At 37.5% G+C, this 20,257-nt stretch overlaps 1 protein-coding gene across 7 annotated transcripts in view; it reads right to left on the reverse strand.

Annotated features, from left to right (window-relative positions):
- WDPCP (WD repeat containing planar cell polarity effector) overlaps window positions 1-20,257 on the reverse strand; it is a 147,135-nt gene that overhangs the window by 98,263 nt on the left and 28,615 nt on the right. For 6 of the 7 annotated variants that reach the window (XR_007777174.1, XM_030236108.2, XM_050972666.1 and 3 more), the window contains 2 exons: window positions 3,457-3,541; window positions 1,736-1,780 (listed from right to left, as the gene is read on the reverse strand). Coding sequence is in view for 6 of the 7 variants with exons in the window: in XM_030236108.2 (XP_030091968.1) it covers window positions 1,736-1,780; window positions 3,457-3,517 (106 nt within the window). In the remaining variant the exon portion in view is untranslated. Of the gene's footprint in view, window positions 1-1,735; window positions 1,781-3,456; window positions 3,542-5,915; window positions 5,999-20,257 lie in introns of those variants that run through there. The other variant, XM_050972670.1, reaches the window with a different exon arrangement.

Genomic DNA, 20,257 nt, shown 5'->3' on the forward strand with positions numbered 1-20,257 from the left:
TGACACAGCACCCTCTGCAGCGGGTGTGGATTTGCCACATGGCTGCACCTTCACACCCATCCCCAGCAGGGCTTCAGCCTGCTCCAAACACACCTTGCAGTAATGGGAAGAACTAATCCTTCCAGAACACATTTTGCCTTCGTATGCATGCACAATTCCATGGGAATTTTCATTTGGATAAGCTAACAGCATAGACATGGCTTTGTGAAGTTGTCTAAAAAATCAATTAGATTTTTCAGAGTTGTCATGTAATAATGTTTGAACATTAAAGAATGCTCTGAGCAATGAAGGAGTTGTAAAACTTGAGCTAAAGAAAAGTTGTACTAATATAAACATCATTAACTGTCACAGTACTGCTGTGTGATAGCATGAACTGAAATTGCTTTTAACCAGATGATACAGGGACAGTGTAAATGTTTCAAAGCTAAAACCATTCCATGAAGGCAGCTGATTATTAGTCTGGAATTATTATTAGTTATTATTCTTAGTTTATTTGGCTGGAAGTATTTTAGTTACAATTTCCAGTTTTAAGCCAGTTGGTGTTGCGAGGCCAGAGATTATTGGGAAAGTGTTTATTGCTCATCTGCTAAGTAAATTTCATAAGGAAAAATCTGGATTATTTTTGTGATTCCTTTTGACAATGGACTGGAAAAGCAATACAAGATGCCATGCTTAATGACAGGGGGAAAAAAAACCAAAACAGATTGCAAATATACCAGGAAGGAAAAATTATAAATTTTCAATTGTTTTGTGCTGTGTAGTTCTGTGATCATCAGTCTTAGATGACAAATGCAGAAAGTTACATTGGAAGCAGTCTGAGGTTATTTTAATGCTCTTCCAGGGGCATAACCAATCCAAATTTGCCATTTGATCTTACTGTAAGAAGAAACTCAGAAAATATCCTCACATTCTGCTAGCTTTTGCTTCTCTTCTAAGTAACTGTACTTCATCTGTGATGCTAAGGAAAGAGGACGAAAAGATGAATAAATCCTTACAACTGCTGTCAGCAAATATTAATATTAGCGAGAAGACCAGCACAGTTGGACAGAACACAGAAATTTCCAAACCAATCAAGGCAGCCCCAGTGCTTTCAGCCTGGAAGGCAGCTAGCTTAAACTGGCAGTGAAAGGAAGGCCGACACGGCCGCACCGGTGGGCTGGCACCGCCGAGCCCCAGCCCCGCCAGGCAGGAGCGTCTGTCGGTCCGTCAGCCCCAGTGAAACAGCGCTAGGATGGGCGGAAAGGGGGGAACTCCAGCCCCAGCCCCACAGCCCCTTCGGCCTGTGGGGAAACTTGTAGGATCAGCAGGATTAATGAGATCAAGGCAATGGATCGCTCATCTCGGAATGGCCGCTCCAGAGGGCGGGCAGAGATGCCCTCTGCGGGGATCTCAGTGATCACCTGGCTGTTCCCTGGGCTCCACACAGCACAAAATATCTTAAACCCTGTAAGAATTCAGAGTGCAAAATCCCACAGAGGTTTTTTACTTACATAACCGTTGGTTTAATGTGAATTTTTTTCCTTTTTTTTCCGCTTCTGTGGTTTAAAAAGTATTTTAATATTCCTACATAAGTTTGGAGAGAGAAACTCTTTCTGTGTTTCCTTGCTTCATAGAAATACAGAGGTATATGCTTACAAGAAATTTGAAGCTGCATTTTTAAGAGCAAGCAGTAGGTGTCAAACACTGAACATCTGGAAGTTTTGTTCAGTTTCAGTTATAGCTATTCATATTTTACCTGGATGTTTCTTGTCACAGTACTGGTGGATCCCAATGTCTTCATCTGTACAATTAAATGTAAATACATTTAATTACTACTAGAAACAGAACACAACTTAGAAAGCAAGGCTCAGCACCTCATGTTTTGCCTGCTAAAGCAGTGTTTGATGTTAAAATACAAGCACAGTATATAGCCTGAATACCATTGGGAATTTCAAGAACCAGTAGAGAAGGCATGAAGAAGGATGTGACAAGCCCTTCCATTTATCTGGAGCTGTCATTTCCCTTACATACACTTTGATTCCCTTCCAGCTGCACACATGCAAAAGAATTTTTACCACCTTCTTAATTAGCATATTTTGTGTGCTTTCACAAGGAAAAGTAAGGATCATGGTGAAAAATGTATTTCGGAATAACTTAAAAATGTTTTCTGATGATTGACACAACTGAGCTAAAGACAATGGGTTGGAGTTTTTTTCCAAGATTCATGAGCTCATAAAGCTGCTCTTTTAAAGGATCCAATATTCTTAATCTACAGGTATTATCATCTAGCTGCTTCCTGTGGCACAGAAATCTGGATATTTCAGCTGCATAGGGACTGCAATCCCACCAGTCAGTTCCTGATGTGGCTGACAGGTGAACACTTAAGGGTGCCATGACAAGCTCCATTTGGCATGTCTAAGTACACCATTATGTTGCATTGTTTTAAAATAATAAATTTTTCACCAAATCTGTGTCCTCCTAAAGTCAGACAGGCATATTCCATGGGGAGAAATTCCTAACACGGAAAAAAAATGTAGGAAGAACTGAAAAGGGAGGCAGGTTTTAAACCAGGACATCATCCTCCCTTTTGCTTCAGAATTTTTGAATGAGGTACCTAGGCAATGAATAAATGGAAGCAAGAAGGTCAAAAGTGAAAAATAGGCATGGTACTCCATAGCAGAGCTTTAATTACAATATATCACAACCGTGTTTTCACTTAAACCATCAGATTTTTCTATGAAATACAGCTTTTGAGTTTGAGATGCTATTGTTGTCATAGAACAGTTCTCACACCAAGACGGGATGTGAAGGCACACTGAGTCAATAGTTGAGTAATAACATTCAGCTGAATATCGATTGATTATTCAAAATAATATTTTGATAAAATTATTGTAAGGTACAGTTGACATGATGTGTCATAAATAATCTTTTGATATTGTCCACTTTTAAACCAATGGGTTTTTTTAGAATTATATTTTAGGAATAGCAAGGCAAGATGAATGAAGGTAATGTACACATGGCTAGGATTTCGTCACATGTCTTTTGGAACAATCAATTAATAAGACAAATGTATCCTTGTAAGTATGAAATTTCAAGGAATCATGCAAAAATACCCAGAACATACAGTAATCTTTTTTTTTCACATTCAGTACAAATCACAATGCCTCTGCAATGCACTTGACTGTGGATCATTCACCCAAACTAGCCATTAAACTGAAGCTCACAGTCAATTAGGCCACAGCTTCCCGAGAAGGGAAATAAATCCAATCAAATATAATCTTAATATTTTTTACTTGAGAGGATGCTCCAGTTCCATGACAAGAAAAGCGAAGAAGCTGACCAAATTCAAACTCCGTATTGCTGCTAATTTTCTCCTAAGTGTTAAAAAAACCCTCATTTGGGTATTCAGAATTTTACATTAGTTTAATATCATCAACAAGCTTTGATGATTTGTTTTAGTAACAGATAACAGCTTACCTCTAATATGTAAGTTGGTCTTCAAAGACCACAAAAACATCTCAGTCAGGCAGAAGGACATCTGGGGATATATGGAGCCTTAGCACTAGCAAAAGAAGGAAAGGAACTGCATGAGCCAATATTTTACCCTTCATCACCACTGAAATGGCAATTATTTTGGAACCTAAGTGCTGGAAGAACCTAGTACTGATGATATTTTGTTACATGTAAGCTGTAGTTTTAAATTGCAATTGAAATGAATAATACTTGGGAAAGAATAGGATAAGTAACATAATATACACATACACATAGAACACAGAGAGAAAGCAACAATTCTTTAAATGTACAACTGCTCTCACTAAAGCAAATAACTTTGTGTTTGATGCTTCTAATATACACATTATCATCTACTCTTACTGTATGGTTATTACCTTAAAATATGCAAAACTGAATCCACTACTTAAATATGTGGTTTAGATATGAGATTTTGACCTTCAAGCCAAATTTTTAAAATTCTGTACATTGGGAAGCATCAATATATAAAAGAAACAGTCTTGAACACAGTATTTGCAAGCATTAGTTATAGTGTCAAAACAAATGATGTCTTTCTAAATGAAGACACCCCAAATCACTTAAAATGTATCAATTAGAACTGACAAAACAACAGATGTAAAGCATATAGAATATATGTTGAAGTATTATGTACGTTGTAATTAAATGCTTGCAAAGGTTTTTTTTGAACAATCCCTCTCAATGTTCCCAGTGGAGGACATGTTGTGCTCCAAAGGAGCATTGGGAATTTTCCTAGTAATCAGCAGACTTCTCTGAATGATTTCCTGCAGTGCTGTAGTCATAAACGGGCCAATTATTTCCACTTCTGCTAAACCTGGGCACCCACTGAAGGCTGGACTGAGCAGAGGTGTTCACACACTGCAGCAACCTTTAGAACCACTGCTATTATGGTATATACTAGCAATATACCATAGTTTAGTTAAACTTTTTTTTTTAAAGTAGTATCGTTATTTGGTTCCCATCAGTGCCTTTTAGATAATGAATCAATTTAGATAATAATTGCAGAATTTTTATCACATAGAGTATCAGACCCTTATGTCAAGAGTGCCGAGGTAAAAAATACGTGCAAGGATCTCAGGTAGCACCAAGGAAGCTGGGAGACTTTGAGGTATTATCATTGAAGCTAATATTAATGTTTGAAGACTGCCTAATCCACTGAAATAGCACCAAGTGGAAATAGCATTTTCTTTCCGCTGATCGCCAAATGTACAAAAAGTCTTGCTGACTTAGTAAATCCCATAGTTCTGTCAAAAAACCCCACAAAAACAAACCAGCAGAAACAAACAAAAAAAAGCTCACAACACATACCACACACTAGTAAAAGAATATACCTTCATCTTAGGTGAGAATGAGGTTTGGAAAAAAACAGAGGAGTGGGAGAATGGTGGTTTGTTGAGCATGAGAACCATTTTTGGTATAAATATAGAGGAGGATAGCCCCTCCTTTACCATGTGCACTAAAGTAAAAGGGGATTGTACTATATAATTTTATCTGTTTTCTCGTTTTCTACTTACTTACAAGTGAAACAAAGCTTGCATTCCACAGGGCCCATAGATCCTAGATTAGAATCTCTCACTAATAGGAAGTCATCATTTTGAGTGAGCTTCTCAAAATCCTGTCATGGCCTGACTAAAACAAAACTCACACACCTTTAAGTGGTAGATGATCTGTTCAGTAGGAGAGAAAGTACATCTGCCCCAAAGCAAGGTGTGTTGGGGTGACCCTGGCTGGACCCCAGATGCCCACGAAAGCTGCTCTTTCTGCTCTGCTCAGCAGAACATGAGAGAAAAATTAGAATTAAAGGTAGGTGAGATAAGGGCAGGGACAGATCACTGACTGTCTGCCATCATGAGCAAAAGAGACTTCACTCAGGGAAATCAATTTAATTTAATACCAAACAAGATAATGAGAAATAAAATAAAATCTTCCCCCTACTACCAAAATCTTGTTGCAAAATCCCAAAATAACAAGGTGAGACTAGAAGATCTTGGCATGACAATTTAACATAAACAGCCCAAATTATTCCAAAGTTCTTTTATCTAGGCTCCATAGACACTTCAAGTTGTGTCCTCCCATTGAGTATAAGGCCATCCCATAATGCTTTAATGCTGCTGAGTGCCTTCCCACCTGACAGGTCAGAAAAAAATTTCAAGTCCTTTTTTTTGTTGTTGTCAGACACATAGAGGGAACTTGCCAAAAAGCAGAAGCAAGTTTTCAAATGAGCACTAAATAGTCAGTGTCCAAGATGCATATTTTTAAGAAATTTGTCCTAAAAATGTGAAAAAAAGAAATTTTGTAAGAAAATGTAAAAAACCCAGACTTCTAAAGAATACCCTTTCACGCTGAATAATGAAGAGGAAGCAAAATTCTTCTTGTACCTAAAAAGGGAGAAGAGATTTGCCACTTACCAGATTTTTGACAGTTTAGATTTTTTCTTGTCCCTTTCCTTGGACTTTGAACACTCACTAACCAGCTAATTATTGGAATGCTTGTTACTGTTGTGCCAGTGAAAATGGTCAACTGCCCAAAAATACTGTTCCAATGTAACAAACTCTAATCCGAAATACCTTCTGATTAGTTACATTCTACAGTAAAAATAAAAAAAGATAGAAAACTTGCTTCTGTAACAAAATATGGCATTTTCAAGTACTGGCATTTTGAGTACTTTTTTCAGAGGAATTATTCTTTCTTATTCCCTTTGAAGGAGTACCTGCCAGCTTTCAGTTATGCAACTATATCTCACCATTTCCCACATCATTATACCCCAGCAAAATGGGGATGAGGATGATGACGACAAAGTGATCTTTTTGTATTTGAAAAATGCCTCTCAGAATGTACAATATTCCTTTTACTCCATGAGCTGGGCCCTGCTATTGCAAAGAAAGTAGGTGTGAAAACAGAAAAATTCCTCCCATTGAGCTTTAAGCACTCTATCCCTCCCCCTTTAAAATTGATTAGAATTTAGAAAAAATGGGTTGAAAAAACTCTCCTGTTAAGGTAAAACTGGAATTCAGCTTAACAGTTGGTTCTTTTTCTGGCTCACACAACATTTACTGTCTGCTTTCACAATGCCACCACAAACAACAGGGATATTTTAGTGGTTGCAAAAGCTTACTGACAAATGGAGATGTTTTGCAATGGTCAGCCTGTGCCAGTATCTGCATGAGGATTGTTTTGTTTAAAAAAAATCTTCAGTTTGGTAACTATTCATACAGAAAATAATTGCCCTGCCACTTTATAACATCAACAAATGCTGAAATTGATATCAAGAGTCCTCTCTGACACCTCCAATATAGGTTCTGTTATGACAAATAATTAGAAACTATGCACTGCATGAGTGATCTGGGGCACTGGTGCTGCATTTCCTCTTTCCATAGTCACCTGGGAGAGTGGGGTACTTGTGAAAGGCAGTGCTCAGCTCCCAAGGTGAGTGCATTCCAAAAACACCTCTGAAAACATACTAGGAGGTACCTAGTGATGGCTCAGGTTTTAGCTTTTATGTTTTTCAGATTCTTTATTGCTTTAGTGGGTGGGTCTGGGCTTCATATTAGGGGATGGTGAGCTCTCTTCACAGAGCAGGGAGACAAAACCATTCCTTCTCTAGCTGGGGACCAAGGACAACAGATCCAGATCTCAGGCCCAAGAGCATAAACAATGGTGGAATGAAGAGAGAAAACAAGAAGGATGGGACTTCATGGGCTGAAGCTGTAATTGGACAATTGGTTCCAATATGCAAATGGGCCAAAACTTATAAAAGTGTGAGACCCTGTGACAGGTTGGGCATTTTGTGACCTTTTTGGGTTTGTCTGGGGTGCAGCCCTGGCTGGGCTCTTGTGCTGCCCAAGGTGTATCCATTGAGGCCTTCTAATAAATCCCTACTTTATTCTTTAGCTCCAACTAGTCTCTGTTCTAGGTCAGCCTTCACAAGGCATCACTAGAGAACAGGAGATGCTGCCTACAACAGACCACCTGACTTGGCAGTTCATGTGCCAGAAGCATGGCTCAGTGTGACAACATATCCAAAGTGTCCCTAGAAGAGTAAACCCTTTAGCTGCCACAATACAGGGCAGCCTGTGAAGCCTGTGATGACCATCTGCCTAGTCCATTGAAGGTGGGCCCAAGAATGTGCTCCCAGAAAGCCATCATTCCTAGTGAAAGAGCAGTAAACAAGGGGGATCCCCCCCAAAAATAGCGACATTTTTGGGGCACACTCCTAGAAGTGGAAGCCAGGTAAAATTCAAAGCCAGTCAAGAGCAGGTCCCTCAATGCCACGGCAAAGCCACAAAACTGCTGCAATGGCATCCATACATGTACTAGATGAGGTGCTTTGGGTATGGGGTTGGGCAAAGGTTATAGGACAAAATGCTCAAATAAAAGAAAACACTGCAGAATCCGTTTTCATTACTTACATGTAATCAGATTTTCTTCGGCAAATAACACGATACCAGGAATTATTTTATAAAAATTGTCACAGGCTACCCTTTTGTGTTCTCCTACTCCATGGAAATACACAATCATAGAATATCCTGAGTTGGGAGGGACCCACAAGGATCACTGAAACCCAACTCCTGGCCCTGCATGATTCTTGAACTCTGGCTGGCTGGTGAGCCTGTTCCAGTGACCAATCAGCCTCTGGGTGAAAAACCTTGTCCTGATATCCAACCTAAACCTCCCCTGACACAGCTTCAGGCCATTCCCTTAGGTCCTATCACCACAGAGAAGAGATCAGTGCCTGCCCCTCTTCTTCCCCTTATGAGGATGTTAAAGACCCACTGAGGTTTCCCCTCAGTCTCCTCCAGCCTGAACAGACCAAGTGATCTCAGTCACTCCTCTCAGCTTCCCCTCCAGACCCTTCACCACCCTTGTGGCCTCCTTTGGACACTCTCTAATACCTCAATGTCTTTTTTATATCCTGGCACCCAAAGCTGCCCCCAGCACTGGAGGTGAGGCTGCCCCAGTGCAGAGCAGAGCAGGACAATCCCCTCCCTTGCCCAGCTGGCCATGCTGTCCCTGATGCCCCCAGGACACAGGTGGCCCTCCTGGCTGCCAGGGCATTGCTGGCTCATGTTCAGCTTGCCATGGACCAGGATCGCCAGGTCCCTTTCCATGGCACTGTTCTCCAGCCTCTCATTCCCCAGTCTGTACATCCAGGGCTGTACCATCCCAGGTGCAGAATCCAGATTACTTTCATCTTCCAGGGGTCTAATTTTTTTCAGAGAAATGGAAAATGTAATAGGTGCAATGAACTCTAATTCACAAAAATACCTATTTTTTTCATTTGATTTTGGATTGATTACACAATAGCTCTACTAGCTATAGATGCCAAAGCAGATTACCCTCAATGTTACCTCTGTCTCCCTTCCTCCACCTTGCAAAGGTTGACATCCAATCTCTGGCACTGCTACAGCTCACTCACAATGGCCAATTTTTAACTTGGACACCTAATGTTCAACAAACAAGGTAAGTCATCAAGTCATCCTACAAAATTCTATTTCTGTGAAATAATATTTGGAGTAGAAATCAGTGCCAGTTTTTTCTTCCTCTTCGTGACCAATTTGTCCTTCACCAAGGAGAGAAACTCCCTGCAGCACAAATATGATTCAAAAATCTACTATTTGACTCTGGAAGTTAAAGTTCAGACTGAACTACCTGCATTAGATCAGTAGCTACTTGGCGTATGCTTTATGTTGATACAACAATTTCTTTGTGTAAAACACATAAAATAAAATTTTAGACATGCTATCTTCTACATTTTTAGCTACATCAAGTTAAAATTTAGTGCCATTATTCATTTAAAAATAGACCAGTTAATTTTTTCTCTATCATGTTTCACAGATAAAAAATGCAAAATATTCTCTCAATCTTACAAGAGAGGCTTTATCCTTTATAGCTGTATGAAGCCACAGCCTGATTGATATATAATAAAACACATACTGAAAAGAAGTTAGTAAAATCATGAGAATTTGCAAAACTTCATTTTCTAGTCTGGCACTAAATAGAAACAATCCAGATTCTTCCTTCACAGCTACAAGCTTTTACTTTACTTTTTGACTAAGTGTCAGCAGCATAGCAATTACAAGAAAATGCTTAATTTATACACACACATTGATAGTTTTAATTTGGTTTCTTAAGAAAGATGCTTAGGAAGAATGCTTATGTCTGTGTGTCTGTCTAACCTTTTCAAGTTTTTAATCCATTGATCTAAATTAGCTAGAAGTAATCTGATTTGTTTTCTCACAAAAAAAATTGCCAAAAATATGTAATTCCTGAAACTGCTGAATCAATCTGCATGTGGGCACAAGGAAAGACTCTGTGCACCAGAACTGAGGGACATACAGGGATAGCTCAGGCTGTGATTGCTTTTCTGTAGATCTATCCCAGCTGGGGAATGTGCTGTGTGCCCAGCTGGATGATCTAGCAAAGCTCTCATGTCTGACACTGGCCCATGTGCTTAGAGCAGAGCATGAGATGGGCACATGTGAACAGTCCCTTGCCCCTGTGTGGAAATTTACTAACTACAGGAATCCAATCAGGTTGTAAGGCCTTGACTCAGTGGGCCCATTGGTAAGATCAGATTGGAATTTTTAGTCACCCCACTTTTAAATTTCACAAACGTTTGGATGTAAGGCACTGTGGGAATAGCACAGAGTGACACAATTTTAGTTAGGTTAAAAGTTAAACTTGTGCAAAGATGGCATTCTGCTCTACCCTCCCTTCTCTGGATTTCAGGGACAGTAATTCTGTCACCCATGCAGGAAAAAAACTATTGGGACTGCATTCTTAAATGTTTCATTCATTTAATTGCAGAAGCTTGGGTTTATTTTCTGGTAAGTAGAGGTTCCAGTCTCCATTTTTCACATTGAGGTGGCAAAGCCTGAGATGTGTGTACCTTCACTGCAACTCTGCAGTGCCTTGCAAACTGCACGTGGGTTGGAGTTTCATTTCCAGTGAGACTGTGGTTAAGCACAACAGTGAATGCTGGTCTGTCACTCCTGATCAGATCAAAACCACCATGGCCACACAAAGCAAAAGCCTGACCTGATCAACAAAGTCAAGTCTGAATCAAATGGGCTATTAATCTATTCTGTAATGACAAGCTGGCTTTGGTAGTCCCCACTCTTATACTGTGCTGGTTCCCCGATACCTCTGCTCCCACTGCACATTCCCTGGCAGAAACAGGCTTGGGCTCCCCTTCCTTTTCCTCCCTTTCTCTTAGATGCTTGTTGAGGTCCAATTCCTCACCTGCAGTTATTTCTTTCTGAGCCTAGGCCAGTCCCTTCTCACAATTACTGCTCCTGGCACTGAAACCCCCTGTCCAAGATCCTGGCTATCTTCAGCAGCACAGTGGGCTTCATTCTCATATTCATTTACTTCTCCTTTAAATCCCTTTTCTACTGAGAAAACAACTGTAGATTTTGTAGTATAAATGAAAGTCAGATCCGTGTCACTAAGACCAAACTCTGATTTCAAGAAGTAGAACGACAGGCATTCTTCTGTAAATCTATTCGCTGCATAAGAATTCATATTAAGAATATTTTCAACAAACACAAACAGAAAGTCAATAAATTATCATACAGCTGAATCTCTAGGCAAACATTTACTGGTGCTACTTTTTTTCTCTTCAGACTCTAATGATTCAGAATATTTTTGCCAAACATATGAATGAAGCAAATTCTTTTGATTATTCTAACTTCCTCAATCTAAATAGGAAAACTATTTTGTAGATGGGTGAACAACACACAGGAACCTTCTGTATCAAAATACACACTGAAACCTTTATTGTAAGAAAGGCCTAAATATGGCTTGCAGAATAATAATGGAAAGGAAATACATTATCTGATAACTCAAAAATTCTGGCATGAAAATTATACATTGCAAATTTATTCCCATATGCTGTAAAGTTGTATCAAGTTCCATTCAGTTTTTTTTTTTTTGAGGTATATTTTATTGTTTTGGGACTCTGAAAATAATCCTCTTTCTTCCAATATCAGTTCTATTTACTGAATTTTCATACTTAAATATATTTGCATATTTCACTATAAAATATATGTATAGCTCCTTAAGAAAATTATTTGACACAAAGTAAGAACACTGAAAATCTGTAAATGCTCTAAAAAATGTTCTGTAAAACAGAACAAATATTTTATCTCCAGCTGATATCAATTATTTCTTGCACAATTAATTGGGCAAAAGGGCACATGGGCCATTATTCAGAATGGGAATTGTTGGCTTAAACAGTCCATCCTCTGAGCTCTGAACTAAAAACTCTGTCTACTAGATAGAGGGTGCTGAAGTTCAAGGACATGTGCACAAATACTACAGAAAATCTACATAGGGTAACTTGTTACCACCAAATTGATTATTCATGTGTCAAAAGCGAGGCCTGGTTTTTGTTGAGTTATCACTCAAGTTGAAGATGACAGGATCAGAAACTGAATTCTGCCACACTGCTGTGGCTCCTACCTTCAGAAACACACTTCCAACCCACATTATTGGGCCTCTCTTTCGAAAGACAGCTATTGATTAACTGAACAGATAATAAGATTAACAACAGTGAAGCAGAATTAATTTGAGAGAGGTAATGCCATTTGTCAAGAAGACACTTAAGTTTATGTATCAGCCACACCTCTGACAACCTTAATGAAGCTAAGAACCATTCTCCAATTGATACTGCAGGCAAGTATTACAATCTGTAACAACTCTCAGACAGAGTGGGTGTGAAAAGTTAAGAAGGTCACAGAAAATAGATATAATTGACCTGGGTTTTTACTTCACAGAGTGAAAAGTTCATATACACATTTTGATAAAGACCCTGAAGGCCTTTATATAAACCAGATAGTAGATAAGTGATCCAAACTACAGATATCCAGTGCTGACACGACATAAGGCAATTACAGAAGTACTAAATGTCAAGCTGCTTTATGACATTCTTTTAGATAGTGATTGCTGTTGTAAATAACCCAATTTTTCAATACTAAAGGTCAGTAGGTCATAAAATTTTGTAGCAGTGTTTTCTTACCACCAGCCAAAGGAGAAGAAAACAAAATATCTCTTTTTTTAAGCTAAGCAAAAAGAAGGTAGAAGAGCCTACAAATAATCCAAGCACAGGAAGAGTCCTTGCTCCCCTGCCCTACCATTATAGCAATTCCCGCTTCCAAGGAAGTCTATATTGGCAGGTCTTTAAACTTAGAACACTAGTTCTCATTGAAAATGAATGATGTAAATGTGTGGGTCTACAGAAGTGCTGCAGACAGCAGATGTAAATTGTTTCTTTCCATTTGTGCCTCTACACATTGGCATCCTAGTTCATTAGTTGCCTTGCAGCATGGGCTGCTATGAAATAAACCGTGATCAGAACAACAACTAAGTCCAAAGCAAGGGGTTAAACCACAGTCCAGTCTGTCCAGTCTGGAATTTTAACTATATTTGCACATAAGCAAATAAGAGTCTTCTATACTTTTATGCAGTATTTCCGATTTAGCTATTGCACAACTAACTAGATCTGTACAGTTGGCAGGTAAAGAGCAGCACTCAAAAATACAGCACAAACAACTATTTCATTTTCCATTTATGAGCTGTACCACCTAATTTCTTGCTGAACTGTACAGCTCTGGCCTTTAACATTTTATATTCTTCATGTTCACTGAGTAGGTGCTTCAAGAATTTTCTAAAGAACACTGGTAAACACATTGATTTCATTTCTAAATCTTTCAAATTTGCAAGCTGCCTTTAAAAAACAGAAATGTATTTCTGAGTATATTGTATGAGTTGAATAAATTTACTAGAACAAACAGATTATTTTTAGATCTACAACAGCTTTAGATGTTGTTTTTAGCATTCCTTTTAGAATGTTTTTACATTGAAATAATTTCCAGTAGCTATTTTATGTTTACCTATTTTGTTTAGATGCAGGCAATAAATTAGGCAAGCAATACATTAAGCTTTACTAATATTTGAAAATCACCTTTGAATAGCCTTTTGCAAGGCTCATTGAGATTCTTGTTTGCGAGCATTTATTCTTAAATTTTTTTTCTGCTATACTTGAATTCTAGTTAATCCAGTGAGACTTGTATCTTGGTTTCTTCAATGTAATATTTAAAAAAAACTACAATGCCTGTGTGTCAGACTTCCTTTTAAGGAAGATTTGATTGCAAACACAAACAAAAAGCTTTTCTTCTTTTGTACTCCTTTATGATCTTCAAACAAGTTTCTATGAAAAGGACTGTATTTTTTCAATTTTAAGCCATACTCACCTTTGTGGTGAAGAAAAAACCCGAAAATTTCATGTAACAATAATTAATTCCTGATTGTAATGTTAGAGTATAGTTTATGTTGTGTTCTAATTATGCAGATATGCAAAAGGGAAAATAACTTTGAAGAAAAAATGCATTTGTTTAAGCATTTTCATAATTACAATGAAACTGTTGAGCACTGGGCTGTACATAAACTAAAATATACACAGATTTTAATACTGAGCTATAAACTCTTCTACCACTCATGAGAAAATCACGGCAGTAAAATAATCAGTCTGCAAGTACAGCTAGTTTCAGAAAACTACCTCATTAAAAATGCAAACAAGATAGGTCCAAAATGGTCAAAAAGCTCAGATCAACTTCATTCTACCTCTTATGGGAGCCAAGTAAGACCAGCTGTCAGTCAGATCCCTGCAGTTGCCTTTGCCCACTATTTAAACCAGTTTTGGTCTCAAAGCTGGCGTACAACATAATGGCAATAAATTTACTAACTTCCAGCACCATTCCTATTCATTTGAGTATGGATAGGAAAGAGAAATCGAGTTTTAGGATCTGCAAAGAGATCTCACACATAATGGATAGCATCCAACACTTTTAAGGAAAACTTCTCTCTTGATAATAATAATATCACCTTCTTGCTAATAATATTATCACTTCCCTCTTGCTAATAATATTATCACCACTAAAGACTGTTAGATGCCACTTTATGATTAACTTCATCTGCCTGCAATAGCAGAACATTATGGTAGTTTTATTTGATATCCTAGAGTTTTATTTGATACTGACAGAGAGGCAATTTCAACCACCAGCCCCAGTTTCATGTATGCAATGCCTCTAAATTCTGGCTGGTATGAACCAGTAGTTCATCTTAGCTTCTGTAAAATAATGTAGTGGTGGAAGTCATAGGTATTATGCATTAAATGAAAATTGAAATGTAAAATGGTTTTTTAGGCAGTGCTTACTACTTCAGAAACAACCAGCTAGAGTGCAGCATCTTCCCAACACATAGTCAAATTATGGAGAGAAATGTGAATTTGTTCCCTCTGTATTTTCAGATAATATTGGTGATGTGTTCTCTGGCTTCAGGCTTATTGTCTTACTAATTCAGCTGTATATTGAGGGTGTTTTTAGTGGACAGACTTGAAGGAGAGGAGATACACAGAGATAAAATATGCATCTCCTAACTATCTTTAGTCACGACTTAAGAGTATCCAGTATATTTGTTCATCTATCCTTTCTTTTCATTACAATGCTTATTTGCTCTACTCCTATCATTAACTAATGCATTTATGGTACTTATTGGAAAAAACATGAAGCAGCTCTTGTTAATTCAAGAAATATTTACTGAAGGAATCAATCCTGTTAAAATTAAAAAGCATAATACCAGAAGGTATAATTAGCTTACAAAAGCATAAGATTAGGTAAACTCTGTTTTCAATTAATCAGTCATTGTTACCTGGTTCTAATTTTAAAATACCAGTTGTGAACTCAACCAGTGATTTATAACAGCTATTCAAATATGCTAACAGCAAAAAAATCCATGTAGCTCATTTTCAAAGAGTTTGTAACTTAAAATTGCATCCTGTTATCATTCAGCTCAGAAGAAAAACTACTACTGGGCTGATTGGTCCAAGCTCCTTGTGAGAGGAAAGTGCACACCAATATTTTGTCCCAAGGTACAATACTATTCTGATTTGCACAAGAATAGTGCCAAACGCGTCAGATGGGGGCTGAGGTTTGCTGGGCAAACATTACAAACTATTGCACTACAGATTTCCTTAGTATCTTCTTATATTGTTTTTATAAGTCTCATCTAAAAATGTTTTTGAAAATCTTTCAACTACTACCTTTAAAATGACACACCATAACCTTCAATGCCCAATACTTTCAAAGCACTCACTTGCTTCCATTTACCTATGTGTTTTTTCAGAAGGTCCAAATTTTGTATAGAAAGAACAGGGTATCCAATATCCAGTAATTCACAGTATCCAATAATTAGGTCCATGCTAAAGAAAGATGTTTTACCTTTGGCTAGGTTTCACTGTCAAATTGAAAAAAAATGTATGTGAGTCAGAGCTAGACAGTACAGGCACTAAAGCAAAAATGTACACCTTTTAACAGACAAAAGGAACATTAATGAGCATCACATAATCTCTTGGAAGAATTAGAATTAAATTAGTTATACAACAATGTATGTCAGCTTCACAAAGCACACCCACTGATGCTGAAATTCACATTACTTAAATATATATGCAAATACTAAGTTCCCAAGTTGTTAGTGAATGTGACGTCAAGAAGATTCACCCATTTTAATTCCATGTGTTCTTGCAATGTAAACATTGCCTTTTGAGAAGAAAGGTCCTCACAATCTCAGAAAAGATATTGTGCTGTACAAGTAAAACTGGAGACTTTATTGCACCAGTATATGCATATCAGCATATACTGGTGCAATAAAGATGTGGACACTGATGACTGAAGGGACATTTGGCTTTTTAAGGCTTAGGAGGCTATGTGGCTCCTAAAGAGGCTCCTGAAAAAGGCTTTGATCCCTTTCCTTTCCAAGCTCTGTGCCAGTTCCTCCAGCTGTGTGCCAACATTTTAGTCGAGATGGTCTTTGGAAGTTTGGGCAGCTTTCAAAAGCTGTTGGATATCAGAAATCCTTACCTTGAATCAGAAAATTAGTGCAAAGATGTATCAACTTCTCCAGGAGGAGTATTTTCAGAATCACTGTCTCCACAGGCTGGCTTTAACAAAGACTTGCAGGTGGCAGATTTCTCTGCTGAGTGCTCGTGACCATTCCTGGGTGTAGAACTGAGATGTAATGCTTTGTGCTATGTTCCAATTTTGAATTTTAATGGCTTTGATTCAATCAGTCTTAGGAACTGATTCCATAACAGCAGAATTTTCTTTTAGAAATCTTTTTATTTCCATTCTCCTTCACTAACCTTGCACCAATGTCCTGGGTCAGAAGTGCAGGCTTTAAATTTGTATTCCTAGAACAAACGGCTATAAATCCTGTTCCCTACTCTGCTGCCTGCACATTCTAACAGCAGAGACACAGCATTTTCAAGTTTGCTACTGAATGAGGAATCATGATGATTCTAGAGAAAAAAACCTCCAGCTGTATTGCACTGAGAGTTTTATTTTTAAATCTTTACTAGCAATGGCAGAAATTTGCACACTGCATCTATTTTACTATTCTTGCTGCAAATATATGCAGTGGAGTTATAATGAACAAATGTATTTCTGAACAAGGCAGTAATAAAGTGGCAAGTGCTATAATGTACAGATGCTCATCTCTCTAATTAATTAGGTAAGAGACCAGCCCATTTTTCACTTGCATGGGATCCATGTATATTTTCTTTCATTTTTACAGTAACAATTATGAAATGTAATAATTTTGCTGTTTTGAATCATTCCACCTTGTCTTAATCACCTTTAGTTATCAGCATCTTAATCCTCTGATTTTCAAGAATAGTAGTCCAGGAAGGAATGCAAATTAAAGAATAAAATGGATAATTCTAGGAAACATAAAGTGATTCCTTGTTAAATCTACAAATATTTAAAGTTAAGTAAATTTGGTTTCAAGGAAAGAGAGCTCCTTGGTACAGAAGCACCCTCTAATGGTTGGCTCCAGACTGCTCTGAATCACAACTGGAAAAGCAATTTAATAGCTCCCCTAAAAAGCAAGGAAAACTGCTAAGATTAATATATATATAAAGGGAAATGTGAAAATATGTATGCACATGCACATGTTCACATTTCACTTACAGTCCCTATTGTATATCCTTAACACAGAAAAAGAGCATCATGAATCTGACAAATTCTTTTTCCTTTTGAAACAATATTCCTTTTAAAATAATATTCTCCTTTTAGCATATAAAATAGCTTTTCATGTTCTCCCAGGTTCCAACCATTCTTCAAAATTTAAAGACAAACAGAAACTGAATTTCTCCTCTTATCTCAATTAGCTTTCACAAAAGAAAAAAATTAACTGGCCTTAAGAAAAATGCTATACTAAGTCTAAATCTTAAAATAGTTTAAGCTAGAAAGAGCGTGGAAGTCAGTGGATCCAATCCCCTGCACAAGTTGGCCAGCTCTGAAGTTGCATCCCAATAGTAAAATACTATGTAAGAAAATAAAAAATCCTTTTGGTGCTAAAGCTGTACTAGAAATGTAAACAATTTCTGCTGTCTAAAAATATGCCTTAATAGGTATTTTATTCTTCTAGTCTATGGTTTTGCAGGGGTTTTGTTCAATGAAAATATCCAAAATTTGCATTCTTTCACCTCTACACAAGAACATGTACTTCGCATACAGCCCTTTATTATTAACTGTTAAGTATAATATCTCAGTGCTCATACAAAGCTAGTGGCAGATAGAGCAGTTAATAACATGAGAGTAATGAGACTAACCGACCAACTTGCTTCTCAACATCACTTTTCAAATCTCTTTGGGCTAAATTTTCAGTGTGGGGAATTAGCCATAGAAATCCCATTAACATTAATGAATGTTCCATGGTTAACTCCCCATGCTCTGTGCTGAAGATTTACCCCTATATCTCTAAAATAAATATGTACAGATGCCAAAATTCTTTTTATAGAGCCTGAAGAAATTAAGGACTCTATTCTCAAATAATTTACTTATGCACATGTATTTTTTCCCCCCATGGATCATCTTCTGCATATCAGGATGGGTGTAATGTCTGCATTATTCTCATTGAACAGATTAGACAAAGCATGTGTTTACTGCATAAAGGCTGAGTTTAGTTAATTGCATATTTTACAGAAGTAATATATAGATTGAGTTGGATTTTTCTCATCATTAAACAAACAGTGATTGAACAGTATTCACTGTCATTGAGAACAGCATGAATTTCTACTTATATTTCTGAAGACATAAGAATTAAGGAAAGTCAATAGTCTGAAAGAATTGGAAATTGCCCTATACACCTACCAAAAAGCCAAAATACAACTGGGTCAACAGAAGTCTCTGCAAGCAGTGACTGAGGCACTGTGTAAAGATGGGGAACAATGTTTGTTACTCTGACTATGAAAACGTGAAGGTGGGAAGGGCTTCTAGGACCAAAATCAGCAGGGGTGGGGGACATATTGCCATAATTTTCTCTATTCCCATTTTCAAGACTATACTCTAACTATTTTTAAAATATTAATTTAGAAGCTTACCTTCCCAGTTAAGCTCATCATTTCAAGTTCCACTACAGCTATTAAAAAAGTGCCAAAACAACTGCTTCAAATCATATGCACTTGCTAAAATTTGGAATAAATCTTCAGTAATACTCTTTACATACATAAAAGATTTACTTTGCCTTCCTTTGAATACTCTTCTTGGAGATCAGACTGGAATACATCAAGTACAATACCCAATTTTACGCCTCTATCCTGAAAACAGTGACAGTGTGTTGGTGTTACCACTATAATCTCAAAGAGGAGAATCTACTTCCTCCATGAATACGGAACCAAAAAATCATTCACGTGGACCCTGTATAAACTGTTCTGTCTGAAAATAATATACCAGCTAAATGAAGAAAGAGGAAACCCTCTGAAATTATCTGGTGAAACCATATTTGAGAAAACTCACTCAGAAAAAAGTGTAATTCTTCTGGTTATACCTGGAGCTGAAGATGGCACATTTAGATAGAAATTCTTTTAGCTTATGAGCAGACTCTTGAAATAATTTCTAGATCAAAGATTAAATGTATAGTCCTCCTAAGAATATCAAACTATGCAACCATAAACCAATCCTCTTTCAATAGCAACACATTTAGACAGATTCCCCCTTTCCATTGAAAGGTCTTTCATACAAGTCTTTCATAGCCAAGATAAAAAAGGGAATTTTCCTGGTAGTATTCTTCACAAAAATGCTTTCAGCTAGAACTGGGAAATCTGGAATGAGGTAAGGTCAGACTGGTGGGGGTGGGGAGGAGAATCAGTCATGTAAACAGGTTTTATATTGCATTTATTACAAACTCACCTTATTTTCAGTTGCTTCTTTGGAAATTAGCACAACCATGACTGGATTAATTCTCTGTGGGTTTCTCTCTGTACTGTTATTGAGCAGTCATGGGAAAACTCAGCCAAATGAGTATGGCTCTAGTGAAGCCATACATCTATGAAAAAGGGCAATCACCAGAACACAGGGTTTGTCTAAAAAAAGACATTCAAACAGATAGGGCACTTAAGCTGACCTCCCTGAAGTGATGTCCTCATACTTTAATTGAGCAAAATTTTTGATGTTTTATGTCACTGTAAACGAAAAGGAATAATTTTATAGAGCATGTTTGTTGGTTTTCTGGTTTTACAGACATGTTCCTACCTATCCTTCAGGAAGCTTATCACTCACTGCACTGTTTCACATCTGAGCAGGTCTTGCATCCATACCTGTGCACGCTACAAGACTATGTAGACCTGCTGAAACCTCTCTTTAAAGACAACCAGGAATGCATCCTTCCAGTACTATGAGAAACACAGAAACTA

This window comes from Serinus canaria, chromosome 3 (assembly GCF_022539315.1).
Source record: "Serinus canaria isolate serCan28SL12 chromosome 3, serCan2020, whole genome shotgun sequence".
Classification (NCBI taxonomy): Eukaryota; Metazoa; Chordata; class Aves; order Passeriformes; family Fringillidae; genus Serinus; species Serinus canaria.